General features: G+C 46.3%; 1 protein-coding gene across 2 annotated transcripts in view; it reads left to right on the forward strand.

Moving 5' to 3' along the window:
• The window catches only part of LOC146007813 (opsin-5-like), a 142,302-nt gene that overhangs the window by 108,291 nt on the left and 17,751 nt on the right, over positions 1-16,260 (forward strand). For both annotated transcript variants that reach the window (XM_083146468.1, XM_083146469.1), the window contains 2 exons: positions 70-232; positions 14,711-14,838. In XM_083146468.1, coding sequence (XP_083002594.1) covers positions 70-232; positions 14,711-14,838 — 291 coding nt within the window. The remainder of the gene's footprint in view (positions 1-69; positions 233-14,710; positions 14,839-16,260) is intronic.

Consider the following 16,260-nt stretch of genomic DNA (forward strand, 5'->3'; position numbering starts at 1 on the left):
ATTATTTTCAACCATTGTAATATGAATTGCATTGCCTATAGTTCCTTTATTGTCTAACTTTCTTCCTAGGACTTTTATCCCTATTGGGAAACTCCATGCTGCTACTGGTGGCTTATCGGAAACGCTCCATACTTAAACCCGCTGAATTCTTCATTGTGAACTTGGCTATCAGTGACCTTGGCATGACTGTGACACTGTTTCCCCTGGCTATCCCCTCACTGTTTGCTCATAGGTATGTGCATAGCTAACAGATACAAAGGAAGTGTATGGCGGTATAATTGTGTAATCTCTGGATCTGTACTTTCTCCATATCCTCCCCTAGGGATGAAGAACCTGACATATCAAGGACTGTGCAATCCTAATACTATTCTCCATTGTCCCCACATTACACAGGAGTATATGTATGAAGGATGAAGTGATAAAGTCCCTGGAACTTTATCACCAGCCAATCAACTTCTGACTGTTAAGTTACAGGCTGGGTTTAAAAAATGCACAGTTAGGAGCTGATTGGCCGGTGATAAAGTACCAGGCACTTTATCACTTCTCCTCCCTTATCACTACTTCATACAGCTACTCCACAGTGTGCAACAGCAATGCATCTTTAGTACTGGAATACCTCCTCTTAGCCCCTGTAGATAGCGTACATGTCCACCCCACACACAGGAAGGGTACAGATACACTTATCCGCACCCTATCCCCCTATATATAAAGAAAATGTGTCGCTCCCCCCCCCCCCACAAAAAAAACCCCACTCTCACTCACTAGCTATAATGAACCCATGCACTTCTCCAACCCCCCTTCCACTCACAGATAGAGAACCTGTGCACATCTTTTCCACCCTCATGCAACGACACAGAACCTGTGCCCTTCCCCTTCTCAATCTCATCCTCAGTAGCACATGCAGGGAGGGTTTATAAATACTCAGAAAGCCCACGGTGACAGAGGAGAGAGATGGGACATGATGTTATTAACCCTTCCCCCTTGTGGGTAAATTCCTCGAATCGCAAGTCAATTGAGAGGGGGCGGGGCCACTGCTCCCTCCTGATACACCTGCAAATTGTAGTATTTTTCTGCAAAGGGGGCAGGGATTAGTAACATCGTGCCTGATATCCTCCCCATCTACAACGTGTGTGTGTAGTATATGTTTATATTTATGTGTCACATATACAGTAATTTGTGTGTGAGAGAGATTCCTGTGTTTGCACCTGTCCACCTTGACCGAGATAGAGAACTTGTGCACTTCTCTTTCTTGATAGCCTGCAGAGAACATGTGATGTAAATGTGCTCTACTTTTCCAAACCCCACTAAGACCCCCCTCCCAACACACACACACAAACAAAACCTGTACATTCTGTAGCCACTCCACCCAACGCACGCACAGTATTAATAATTGCAGTTATTTCACCCCCCCTCCTTGTTAGCGCACAGCCTCCTGCCGTTTCTAGCAATAATACATTATGTGCTCTGTGCACTGCATCTGAACTGACTCCACAATGTTTCAGTTATATGGTTTTGTTGCTATGGGGATGAAATCGCACCTAAAGCTTTATTGAAGCATAACATGAATGTTGTCTGTCTCGCAAAAACCTGTCCTAGTGTGTAATATCCCTGTCACTGAGTAGAATGATTAAATTAAGCTAGAAATGGCACAGATCATTCTTTTCCTCTGCATTATTTTTTTTTAATTGAGTCTTTATTTAGCTTTTTCAAGTCATTAAAATACATACAAAATAACAAATACAATACACAACATACACATATACATACACATACACATACAAAGTCAGGGCTTGTGATCTTTTTACTATACATTGAAGCTACATTAGATGATAGATATATAACTGCTTTACTTACGGAACCCACTAACAGACCCTTCTGGGAGGGGGTTATTTCTACCTATCCATATTGCTATATACGTTCTTCTCAATAATAAAAAGTAAAATCCAGACCCTACGCATTACTACTGTCTATGCTAACAATTATTCACTTAAAGCCTATACCTCTCTACACATTTAGGGCTGCACATTATATTAGAAAAGACATAGAACTATAGAACTATAATTAGAGCTCCTACTACGAGTTGAGGGGGTTTAGTCCTTATTATACCATGAGGAATCCCAAGGGGGAGGCAAGGGTCAACCAACTGATCGGCCGACAGGTCGTATTCCCTATACGCACTATAGGAGACAGGCATGCATTCTAACTACTGTGTAGGCCATATTATCTTACAACCTATACTATTATATTAAGAGAAAAAAAAAAAAAATCGTGTTCTGTGCTTATAAACATACCACACTATATATAAGAAGTAATTATTTAGGAATATGTACTAAGTATAGTATATTATAAATAACAAAAATGGTATCATTTCAAATTTTACTTCAACCCATAGTGACTATTCGGACTCCACCTATATCCCCTTAAACAATAGTCGGAGGAGAGCTAGTCCCCAAGACTATTTGTGCTAAAGAAATACCTAATACCTCTTACAAATAAACAATATACATTATGCACCCTCTCTACCCCTTAAATTGATAATGTGAGGACTGGTGCCACAAATACCATATTGAATAAAATTTAGTACTAAGGCCTTTAGAGGCATAATAAAATTTCTCGTGCTCAAACGTGGTGTTCACAAGGTTTGTCCATTCTGTAAACAACGGACCTTCTGCCGCCATCCAATAGCGTGCCACTATTACCTTAGCTAGTGCCACTAGATGTGTCAATAGGGAACGATACTCTTTTGTGCCTGTTTCCTCCTGCCAAAGCCCCATGATATAGTTGATATCTGAAAAGGCAACTTGTGTCACCCCCAGATCCTTAAGGGCCATACCTACGTTGTCCCAAAAACGGGCAACTTTGTCACACTCTCTAATAAGGTGCCAGAAGGTTGCCCCATTCTCCCCGCACTTAGGACATCTATCATTGTCCGATCCTCCAATCTTTTTTAATTTAGTCGGGGTCATATACGTCCTGTGAAGAATATTAAACTGGACCTGTTGCACCCTAGTGGAGTTTGTTGCCTTTTTTGGGAGGGCTAGGATTATTGACCAGTTATTTTCATTTATCTCGGGTATATCGTGGGCCCATTTCAATCTTAATTGGCTAAGTCCATCATCCGGGGTACATGCGAAAAGGAATTTATATAATTTCGCCACCGCTTTCTGCGTTGTTATCTTCCTAAGATACACCTTAATGGGAGTCTCGGTTAACCACCCATCACTTTCTCTTCCCCACCCATTTAAGGCACTCCTTAATTGAAGGAATCTATAGAACATGGACTGCGGTAGCTCATATTCCGCCTGGAGCTGGGAAAATGATTTGAGAACCCTGTCCTGATAAAACTGACCTACTGCGCCGAGACCATACTGATACCACAATCTCCCCCCCTGCTGTCTCATCAACTCTTTCATTGATGGGAAGAATGTAATGGCTGCTTCCGGGTCCACTCCCTGCCAATTCTCCAGCCTACAAACTGCTCTCCAGATTTTAACGGCTTGGGATACAATAGGAGGAAATTTCCTCCGACATGAACTGGCCAGTAGTATTTGCAGGGACGTGGCACTAGGGTCGATACAGCTAATTAGTTTACTGAGTTCCAGGGTTTGTTCCTCAGGGCCCACCCATGCCCTTAAATGTACCAGTTGGGCCGCATAATAGTACTTCTTGAAATTAGGGAGGGCCAGACCCCCGCCCTCACGGGTTCTACATAACGTCGCTAGTTTTACTCTTGGACGCTTATTACCCCATATAAATGAGGAAATTATGCTGTCCAAATTTCTAAAATATTCGTCTTTGATGAAAATGGGAGAATGTTGCAACTGGTATAATATTTTGGGTAAAATTACCATTTTCAACATATTCACCCGTCCCATTATTGAGAGAGGTAGTCTGGCCCAACACTTCAATCTTGACTTAGTTTCCTGAATTATTGTTACAATATTATCCCGTAGATAGTCCTCGGCTGTCGCCGAGACCCTAACCCCCAAGTATGTGAACCCTTGGACCTCCACTAGTGACCCCTCTGGCACCCTATTTTCCCCCCCACTACTGTTACCCATATATAGCAGATTTGATTTACTCCAATTAACATTAAGCCCAGATATTTCCCCAAATTGACTCAGAGAGTTAATGACTCCTGGAAGATCTTTATCTGGGTCCGCTAGTCCGACCAATAAGTCGTCGGCGTACAGTGAGACCAAATTATATCTTGTGTCCCTACCAGGGTCGTAATGATGTATTTTTGCTCTTAGGAGACAGGCCAGGGGTTCGACAGCTATTGCGAAAATTAAAGGGGACAGGGGACACCCCTGACGGGTTCCCCTGAATAATGGAAATGATTGAGACGTATACCCGTTGATGGAGACTCTAGCCCTGGGGTTTTTATACAACAGTTTCAGCCACCGTACGAACCCGGGTCCGAACCCAAACGCATCTAGAGTGTTCCACAGGTACTCCCATTCGACAGAATCGAATGCCTTGTTTGCATCGAATGAGGCCACTGCTGCCCCCACCCCCCTTACCTTCATATATTGTATATATGTAAAGACCCTTCTAACGTTGACTGCCGCAGACTTCCCCCGCATAAACCCTGTTTGATCCGGGTGTACAATGTCCTGAATTACGTTATTTTATCTATTTGCCAGGACCTTCGCAATGATCTTAGCATCAGTCGGCATCAGGGAAATAGGTCTATATGAGTCAACGCTAGAAGGGTCCTTGCCCTTTTTGGGAATAAACACTATGGAAGACTCCTTCATTGAGTCCGGTAATTCATCCCCCCGCTCCAGCCCTTGGCAAAGGGCCACCACCCGGGGAGCTAGTATACTACTAAATTTTTGGAAAACCTCACCCGGAAGCCCATCAAGACCGGGAGCTTTGCCCCGAGGCAGGTTCCCGATTACATTTCCTATTTCTTCCAGGGTGAACGGGGCATCTAAGGCTTCCTTGGCATCCGTACCCACCTGGGGGAGATTCAGATCTGCAAAAAAAAACCTTAAATCCTCCCCACCGTGGCTCTGAACCGATTGGTAAACTTTGCTGAAATGTGCCACAAATTCGTCTACAATTTCAACGGTAGATGTCAGAGTCTCCCCCTGGTCTGTCCGGATGCAAGATATAATATTAGAAGGCCTATCCATTTTCAGTAGTAGGGCCATATACTTGCCCGCTTTATCTGACCCCGCATACCCCTGGTGCGCCCGAGTACCCAGTCTACGATAGTTTACACCTTGCAAGTACTCCAGCCATTCTGTCTGCCGTCTCAGCCATTCGACCCTATCCGCTTCGAGATGGCTGGTCTGATATGTATGTTCTGATTCCAGCGATCGCGCCTCAAGTTCCCGCACCCTCTCACGGTGCAGCCCCTTGAGGCGTGAAATTTTCTTAATAAATATTCCACGCATATAGGCTTTAAGTGTATCCCATATAACCAGATCGGGTGCTGACCCCTCGTTAGCCTCCAGGAAGAGAAGAATTTCTTCCTCTATCTCCTGCCGGCTCAACTGGGGCAGCCAGAATGGCTGGAGCTTCCAGTGTCTATACCCTGTCGGTTCTGACATATCCAACTTCATAACCAGTGGGGAGTGGTCTGAAATTCCACGTGCTTTATAGTCTATATCGATAATTTTATTTAATAGACTATCAGACACTAAGATCAGGTCTATTCTTGAGAAGACTTTATAAGTGGCTGAGTAACATGAATATTGACGGGTTTCTGGATGTCTGATTCTCCAAGGATCTCGCCACCCAATCCCCTCAATAAATTCCGCAAATCTGGTTCCCCCTTTACTGACCATATCACCGGACCTATGCCATCTATCCAACAGAGGGGAGATAGTATTGTTATAGTCACCCATGCAAATTATATGGTTCAAGGGGAGAGAGGAAGAGAAATCCACGGCCTGTCTTAGTATTTCATATGAAAATGGGGGGGGAATGTATACCCCCAATAGACTAATCCCAACATGGTTGATGCTCGAATCTATAAAGATGAATCTCCCTCCTGGGTCTATCTTTACTTCCCGGTATTCAAACACCACTGATTTCTTAACCAGGATGGAAACCCCCCTAGATGAGGAGGAGCAAGGAGCATGAAACGCATTGCCCACCCAAGGACGTTTTAGGGCAGATAGTCTATCCCCACACAGATAGGTCTCCTGAAGGCAGATAATGTCTGCATCCAACGATTTACAATAGTTTAGTACCAGGGACCTTTTTACCTTATCATTAAGGCCGCGTACATTCCAGGTTACCAGTTTAACCATTTCCCCCTTTATTCATTTTCAACCTCTCTTGGCGTCCCCCTTTCTTTTTGTTCATATATCTCATCTTTGCCCTGACATATGACATACTACCATTTTTACAAAAAACATTAATACATTTACATATACACATAACATTACCCACACCCCCCCTCCCCCACCCTGTACTACCTATATCCCCCGGCGTACCTGAATCCCAACCCCACACCTGACCCCAGTATCCCATACTTAGGGCCCAAGGAGCGATTAATTAATGGCCACCATACTCGTGGCCGACCCTCCTCATACAGGATTTTATCTTTACAACGTTACCCCTCTCCAACCCTCCCCCCCCCCCCCCCACCCGCACCCCCACGCAGAAATTACGATAGTCATAAAGGACTACTGGTTGGCAAGTGGTTTCTTTGCAGGGTGCGACCCATCCAGCCACTCCGCCACTGCACCTGGGGAGAAAAAAAATTTAGTTGTCCCATTGACTTCAATCCTCAATTTAGAGGGGTAGAGCATAGAGTACTTCAGGTTAAGCTCCCGAAGCCTTGCCTTAACCTCTCTAAACCCAGCTCTCTCCCGCTGAATTTCCACTGGGAAATCCGGAAAAGCCGCAATTTTTTTGCCCAGGTATCCAAAGTCTGCCTTGTTTCTTGCCAAACGCAAAATACAGTCTCGATCCCGAAAGTTCAATACTTTAACAATCAATGTACGCGGGGGCCCCCCTGGAGGAGCAGGGCGGAATGGCACCCGATGAGCTCTTTCGATGCTAAATTGTGAGGAGAAGGCCTCCCTTCCGAATTCTTTTACCAGCCAGTCCTCCACAAACTTTTCAGGGGAGCTACCCTTTACTCGCTCATCAAACCCCACAAATCTAACATTATTACGACGGATTCTTCCTTCAAAGTCCGACATTTTGGTGCGCATATCCTCCATCTGTCCAGATAGAGCTTTCACTTGACTTTTGAGAGGGGCCACTATGTCCTCCAGAGAAGAGATCCTATTTTCTGCTTCAGTAACTCTCTCTCTAACAATTTGGGCATCATGTCGCAGCAGTAAAATGTCAGCTTGCACCTTGTTTATCTGCTCCAACAGACGAGACTCGCAGGTGTTTACTGCGTCTAGTACCTGCTGCAGGGTAACCTCTGCAGGACGGGATTCGGGTGCACTTTTAGATGGGGTGGTCTGAGGGGTGTTCGGTTGTGAACTGCTCCCCGCCTGATTCTGCGTACGTGCATATTTTTCAAGACGGGCGGCCGCCGTATTTGTGCCCGTCTTGCCCATACTGGTCTGCGCCACACAGCTGCAGGTACCCTTGCACGCAATGATCTCCGGTACCACTCCAAATTAACCCCCTGCCACGGGGTATTCGACTTTGCACACAGTCCTACCAAACTGCCACCCGTTCGCACTATTGTGTATTACTGGTTTGGCAATAGGGCACAACTGGTGTTAGTCCACACCTTAGCGTAGCTTCACAGTCAGTAACAGTTGTTTGTGACGAAAAGTAAAAAGCTGTACCTTTCTGCCGGCTGGGTATATCAGGGGAGCCTGAGAGGAATCCCACAGGACCGTCGATTAGCGAAAGCCACAGGCCTCTTGTTGCAGCCTTAGGAGCAGATATACATAGGCCCCTGCAGTAGTTTTCTCCGGCACCTTTCGGCCACCTCGAATGGATCCGAGGGTCAAAAACACCCCAGACAGCCAGAGGGGTCCACCAACACAGGTGCACCACACCCAACCGCACCGGAGGCTGTTCTCTGTTCTTCCCAACTCTGGAGCTGATATGTGCAAACCCACAGCTGGTTAACTGCCGGTCCCCCTCGTCAGCCCTCTACACCGGTAGCTGTTTATACAAGGGCGGCAAAGAGACAACCGCCAGACTGTCTCCGTTTGTGCTGTCCTGGTTTCAGGGTTGCTGCCGCTGGTGGCTGGTATAGTACAGCAGGCGCGCGTCCGGGCGCAGGCTATACCCTGACTGCACGCTGGGACTGCACGCTGGTCTGGTATCCGTTTGTGCCGTAATGCTGAGCCGGCAACAGACGCTCACCCTGCGCTTCTTCCGGCAACTGTTGCTCCCGCGAGACGGGATCCGGCTGGGGTCACAGCTCTCAACCTCACTTCCTGGATTCACAGCGCCCGGCTTACATCGGCGGAACCACGCTTAGGGAGGTAACAGCAACCATGCAGATTGATTCCCCGCTTTTACGTGTGCGTACGGGCGGGCATGGGGGTAGAGGGAGCCGGTGAGAGCATTTGGTTAGAACATCAGGTTTAGAGGAGAGCCGGCATCAACCTCCCTTCCTCACTCACACGCTGCCGTGGCCACGCCCCTTCGTATCCCTCCTTTTCCTCTGCATTATGGTGCACAGACTTATGCCCCTTTCCCACTGCAGCCTTAAAACGGTATTTTGCCGATTTTTGAGGGCAAAATACCGTTTAAAGTTAAACGGTATTTCAACCCGTTTTCAGAGCAGGGTTTTAGCCGATAATCTACCGTTTAAGAGGCAATGGGAATGCCTCTTAAACGGTTTTACCAGCAGATGCAGCGAGGATGGCTCATATTTGAGCCATCATCGCTGAATCTGTATACAGCAGCCGGGCTGAAAGATGCGCGGCTTTCAGTCCAGCTGTCTGCTCCCTCCCTTGCCACCCCCCTCCCCGCCCGCAGCGTCATATACTCACCGCTGCTTACCGGCGCCGTCCCGTTGTCGCTCACCGGCGCCGTCCCGCTGTCGCTCACCGGCGCCGTCCCACTGTCAATCACCGCCCGGCAGTCCTGCTCCCCCGCCCGGCCACACAAGCTGGGCGCTCCGCCCCTCCCGGCCTGCTCGCCACGCCCCCCGCCTGCTGAACACGGAGACCTGCTCGCTCCGGAGCCAGTAACGGAGTATCAGCCAGTAATATATACATTGCTGGAACAGGCCAGCAATGTATATATTATTGGTACCACTGCACACCAATGATTATTTATCAGCCAGTAATATATACATTGCTGGCACAGGCCAGCAATGTATATATTACTAGCACCACTGCACACCAATGCTGTAAAAACGTTTTGAAGAGCTAAAACGTTTTACCTGCAATGGGAATGGAACTTAAATGGCATTTCAAACTGTAATCTGCTGCAGTGGGAATGCTAAATACCGTTTAAGATTACCTGTAACTTAAAACGGGTCTGCAGTGGGAAAGCAGCATAAAGGGCACAGATACTGTAGCTAGCTCGTACATCGGCCATACCAGCTGTGCAGACTATGCCAGCATGTATCTGGCCTGGTATAGATAAGTGGGAAACGGCCTATTCCAATTTAAATATTTTTTTGTTTCTGGTACTTATAACATGTATACTGCTGTGAGCTATTAAAAATGCCAGTAAGGTGGCTGTTGTTTTGTTCATAAATGTTAATATTGAAGTTTTTGATGGATATAGCAGGCACTGGGCTGTTCTCCTCTCTGTAATTAGTTACACGTCATCATAGCAACATAAATAAGTGCAATCACATTTCAAAACCTTTAACTAGTAATGTACCCAAAACAATTATTACATCTATTTGCAAGAGTTGGCATGGGCCTGGCTGGATTGAATCAGGCTTACCTTATTACTTTTGTCAGAAGGGTTTAGAGCTGTAGCTTTGTGGGCCTATTCTTACAAAAACTTTCCTGGGGGAAAACAAGGAATATGCATGGAAGCTGTATGGCCATATCATATACTAGAGCCAGGAAATATTTAGTTGCCATGGATTTGAAAAGGACCCATTGTATATAACAGGGTTGCCGACTTTTGTAATCTCCTTTCCGGGAGAAGCCCGGAAAGGAGACTTTCAGCAGGAGTTCGGCGGGCGGGGCTTGAGCGTGACATCGGTAAGCCCCGCCCCATGATGGAAAATGACCCGAGTTGCTGATCTCCAGGTGCGGGGCTAAAATGACGAGATTATGACACATTATCCCCGCCCCCTCCCGGAGATCGGCAGATCAGATTATTTTAACGGTGCGGTCAGGGGGGAGGAAGCCGCGATCGGGGGGGGGGGGGGGGGGGGGGGGGAGAAGTGGGCATCCCCCTAAACCATGAGGATTGCCCACCTATTCAGGAGGCCGGGAGGGAGACCCGATTTTTCGAGCCCTCCCAGTAGGCAACGCTGGTATATGATGGTTATGGTTAAAGCTATGGGTTGTATCGATGCATCACTGTAACGTGTTTAATTGGGTACTCTTTACCTAGAAGGGCGCCCATCGCGGCCATCGCATGTACCAAAAAATCGCATTCGATGCGACCGACGCGATTACCGCGATTTCCCATAGGGAACAATGTTAAATGTCCCAATTGACCCGATTTTCCCACTAGGGGCGGCGGTAGGCGTCCTACAACCTTTTTATACCCCCACTATCCACGTAGGCGTGGAGTTGAGAATAGAAAGTGTGGCGAGCGCAGCGAGCCACCGAGCCCGAAGCGTGGCGAGGGGACGCGGACACCTGTGAAGCCCGCGAGGGGACACGTATACCTGTCAAGGTGTCCGCGTCCCCTCGCGCGGCTCGCCACACTTTCTATTCTCAACTCCACGCCGACGTGGATAGTGGGGGTATGAAAAGGTCGTAGGACGCGTTACGCCGCCGCTCGCCACGCTTCGGGTTGACGTTGATCGTGGGGTGGCGTTAACAATTGGGGGGGCCATTTCACACTTCAGGGTGGCTATTTGGCCTCTGTGGGCCATTTAACATTGTTCCCTATGGAAAATCGGGTCAATTGGGACATTTAACATTGTTCCCTATGGGAAATCGCGGTAATCGCGTTGGTCGCATTGCATGCGATTTTTTGGTCGCATGCGATGCGACCGACGCGATTTTTTTACCTTACGATGCCCAAGATCAAAATCGTGGGCGCCCTTCTAGGTAAAGAGTACCCTTTAATTGTTGTTGAAGCCATTAGAAAGCAAGATTCAAGATTCCGATGATTTATTTATTACCAGTTATTTTTATAGCGCATACATATTCTGCAGCGCTGTACAGAGAATATTTGAACACTCACATCAATCCCTGCCCCAGTGGAGCTTACAATCTATATTCCTTACCACATGTACATGCACACACAGACATTCTAGGGTTAATTTGTTGTGAGTCAATTAATCTACCAATATATTTTTGGATGATACCGTCAACAGTCAACAGGTTGACACCAAAAGGTTGACATGCACTAGATCAACATTGACAAAAGGTCGATACAAGCAGAAGATCGATGTGGCCAGGGCCGGCGCTACCCACTCAGCAGCTCCTGCAAAGCAGGGAGGCGCCATGCTGAAAAGGCGCTGTCTCCCTGCCTGCTCTGCTAAAGCTGCCTCAGCCCTCACTGTCACTGCCACCTGCACGCCTGTCTGACAGCGGGCGGCAGTATGGAGAGGCTGAGCAGCTCCCTGCACCGCGCACACACTGTCCTCCTCCTGCGACCTGCCCCCTCTTCCTCACAGACACTTGCGCTGAGGCATGTAGCGCTGTCTGTGAATGCCTGGATGACATGTCGGGGGAAATTTACTAAAGGAAATTTGTAAAAAATAGGTGTATTTGTATCCAGAAATACACTTATTTTTGACATTTACTATCCCGAAAAAACAGCAATTCGTATTCGTATTGATAGTACATCAATACGAATATGAATTGCCGTATACATGTACTGTACATGCACCCGAGATCCTCCATACAGTAGGATCGCATGTTGCATAAACTCCCACAATCGGGCTGCAGCTTGTTGCAATGGCAATGTGAAAGGGCGCAAAATGTATGATTTGCAGGAGGGCGCCGGACACCCTAGCACCGGCCCTGGATGTGGCAATGGTTGACTCATGAAAAGACTTGAGTCTTTTTATTTTTCTCGGGACTTTTCATGCTTTACATCCACATGGACTCCAGTTAGGACCGGTAAAGTGTGCCGAGTGCAGCGGTAGTGGAGCGAGCTGCCCGCTACACTCATTGGGGGTCCATGTGCTCAGGTGTTGATAGTGACACAATTTTTTTTTTTAACTCATGTTGACCTTTTTCCTGTATTGACAGTGTGTCAACAACGACCTTATGTATGTTAAACTTTTGTCAATGTTGATGTTTTGGTGTCGACCTAGGCATTGTCTATCCCAGAAGGTCCCAAATGAGGTCCTTAAGACACTCTAACAGTCCAGGTTTTAAATATATCCACAACAAGAACTCCCACTAAATCAGGCGCTACTATATTGAACATCTATATACATTAAAGAGTCTATCCAGTGTAAACTCTGTGCACTTTCTACTAATTTATGCAACTCCTATATAAATATACTGGAATATTCAACCAATGACGAGCAAAGCTCTAATCAACTATGACTAGTGAAAGAACACATTAAATAATAAGTATATTTAATAATCATACAATATATACCAACAGTAATGCTCTGGTCGCCGATGTAAAGGGGGCATTGAGCGATATATCGCTCGCTGATATATCGCCTGTCAATATATCTCCCCGTGTGTACGCACCAGTAGGACGCAGCTCAGATCCCTACTGCAGCACTAGGGGTATACATGTAATTAGGCCCAATATACAAGCAAGTATATAAAGTGATAAATCTGGATCCAAGCCTAGTATGGTCTAAAAAACTGCATTGTAAAATAAAGATATGATTCTGAAGGGTTTTTTAGGAGTGCATCTACTATTTAATTTGATTATTATATTGGTTAATATATTTTCAGCTGTGCCTTCCTGACATAATCCTTCCCCGACACATGCCAGCTGCACCTTGTTTACACATAATCCCTTCCCATTTGAATGCACCACCTCTGCCCCCTTATCATACATCTGTCGTAAACACAACTGTTCTCTTTGCCCTGTTATAAAGAGAACTGCTATTAGAAGAGGCTCAAATCCCTGCACTTCAGATGGAAGTTACCTGGAATTGCCAAGCAATTGGGTCATGCAAAGTGCCCAGGCTGTAACAGGGGACTATTAGTCCATAGTCCATAACACTATATAGCACATACATCCCAACAGGGGTATGGATCATATGGTCGATCTAAAGATGGTCGACAGTCATAAGGTCGACACCACTAGGTCAACATACTGCAAGGTCGACATGGGTCTAGGTTGACATGGGACAAGTTTTTTGTATAGAATGGTGAGAAGCTGTTGCGCTGTTCTTTAACCCCTTCAGTGGCAATTCCGAGAATTTTCCGGGCTGTGTCTCAGTGCCCAGTCTGGAAGCCTGGAAAATTCTCGGGATTGCCCTGTTTAGAGCCGGGCAGCGCTGCTGAATTCACTCACTGATCTCAGGCAGCTTTGGTGCTGCCCGGCTCCCTCCCCTCTGCGGCGCCGCCTCCTCCTCCTTCTCCCCCCTCCCCTCCAGCTTTTGTATTGTCCTGTCCGGCGCCGGCTTATGACAAGCCGGCTGCCGGGAGCAGGGACGGGGCAGCATGGAGCATGGCAGGGCAGCAGCTGATTCACAGTTCAGCGGCACTGCCCGGACCCAGGGAGAGTGTGGTGGTTTGTTTTTTTAGGGAGCGCTCCCCATAGAAAACTCGCCCAGTGGGGAGCGCTCCTTTAAAAAAAAACACCACTGAAGGGGTTAATCCTCTTCTTAATCAGTCGGTGGTCACCAGAACATTCAAATTGAAACAAGACCGGGAGAGATTTGTCAGGGAGACATAGTCTTTACATGACAAAGTCATTACATGACATGGGACAAGGTTGACAGGTCATTAGGTCAACACAAGCATTAGGTTGACATGGTCTAGGTCGACAGACAAAAGGTCAACATGGGGGTTTTCACTGTTTTTTTTTTTACCCAAATGTTGACACAGTTGACATGGACACAGGATTAAGTGTACCGCGTCCCCTTGCATGTTTCGGGCACACCATTTTATTCTCCCAATATGCCCTAGCGGATGGTAGGGCATTATATACTACCTGTCAGCCCATGTCGGCTCAAAAAACTGTGAAAAACCCCATGTCGACCTTTTGACTGTCGACCTAGACCGTGTCGAGCTAATGACCTGTGTACCTTGTAGTATGTCGACCTAGTGGTATCGTCCTAACCAACCAATCGTATCCCCCCCAATATGACCCATTCCAGGAGGGACAACATTCTCGGCTCCGGGGCTTTCCTCTTAATGTACTGTATGATTGCCAACACCTGCTTTGAACAGGTAAATTGATAATAAAGGTGTTGATGCCACTCCCATAAATCAAGGGGAAAGTCCAGGAACAGAGCATAGATTACAGCAGCCTCAGATTGCATCTATTTCCTGAGAAAGAGGGTCTGGGTACATGGCCAGCAGCTCACAGAGCGCTGGCCATACTTGCACCATGGGGAAAACTTTGGGGGGTCTTGCCGGTGTATTGCAAAAGTCCGGAGGTATGATCCTGGGTTACCAGTTGAATTGAACTGGTGTAGTATTATATACTAAGTTTATGTAGTTGTGTAATACAATCTTTTCCCTCTCTCCAGGTGGCTGTTTGATAGACAGACATGTACATACTATGCTTTCTGTGGAGTTCTTTTCGGTCTTTGCAGTTTAACTAATCTCACGGTGTTGAGCTCTGTCTGCTGTATGAAAGTGTGTTACCCATCTTATGGTGAGTTCCATCTTATTGGTGCTAGAACTGAAGTTCTGTGTCCGCTCGCTTTGGTGACCGACGTTTAAGGCTCTAGTCTAGTCTATAGGATATCTTATCTAAGGTCATTAGTTAGAGGGGTGAAGTTGATGTGCTGCAATCAAATAAACTAGGGTGATGAGTGGGACACATAACAGAGCAACCTCCCTCAGGCTGACCGATTAATAGGAGTAAATTTACTAAAGCTGGGTCACACTTCTCGAAAAGTCATGAAATTTGGCATTTTCTGTACTGGGGGCAGGGCTTGATGATGTCAAGCTTCGGTCCAGCCCCCGGAAATGCTACCGATAGTCTCCTCTCCAGGCTTCTCCCTAAGAGGAAAGAATAAAGTAGGCAAGTATGGTTTAATCCATTTGATGTAACAGATTTGTCCAAATAATAGTTTTTGTTCATTTTCCAGCATTTGGAAGCCAATGATTGAATTTGCTTTAATTCATTACCAGATTTATGTACAAACCAGACAGATTGGACAGATACATTTTTAGGTGTGTACCCAACTTAAGATGGGAGTTCTATTGAAAATGAGATTTTACCTATAGTAACTATTCAGATTCTATAATTTATCTTCTAGGGACGGGGTAGCCAACTTGTTTTTGGGGGAAATTTAATAAGATATATATTCTACTTCACATGTGATGTTGCTATGGGCAACCAATCAGAATCTACTTATTTATTTAGCACCCTCTAGAACAGGGGGCCTCAAACTATTTTGCTCTGGGACCCCATCAGACGATAAGATCAATTACAGGACCCCAGCAAGTTACTGCAGAAGGTCATCACATTACATGTGTGGTCAGCAGACAGCACATACATGGCAGCATTGTGGAGGCACAAAATGATGGGAGGAGTCTAATATAACAGACAGTTCAACAGATTTTTGACTCCTTGTATCACTGACTGAGATTAGAAAGTCATCAGCCTGATGGTCAGCAACATGGAGTCGCGACCCCAAGCTAAGAAGGTCGGGACCCATTTTGGGGTCAGGACCCACAGTTTGAGAACCACTGATCTAGAAGATAGTAGACAGGATCTGATTGGTTGCCCATTCCAACATCACATGTGAAGTAGAATACACATCTTAGTAAATTTCTCCCTTTGAGAGCTACCAACAGATCACATTTTCCAGGCCACCCAGCAGGTGCACAGGTGCACTCATTACTCACTGACACGTTTTTAAAGATCCACAGGTGGAGTTAGTTATTTTATTTGATTCTGTGAGGAGACCTGAGAAACAGTAACTGTTGGTAGCTCTTGAGAACTGCAGTTGGCAACCCTTGTTCTAGAAGATGCTAAATAATTAAGTACAATCTGATTGGTTGCTATGGGCAACATCCCATCTTCAATAGGACTCCTATTTTAGTAAATTTACCAGTGTATAGTCAC

Source organism: Crinia signifera, chromosome 6, assembly GCF_055691185.1.
Source record: "Crinia signifera chromosome 6, ASM5569118v1, whole genome shotgun sequence".
Taxonomy (NCBI): domain Eukaryota; kingdom Metazoa; phylum Chordata; class Amphibia; order Anura; family Myobatrachidae; genus Crinia; species Crinia signifera.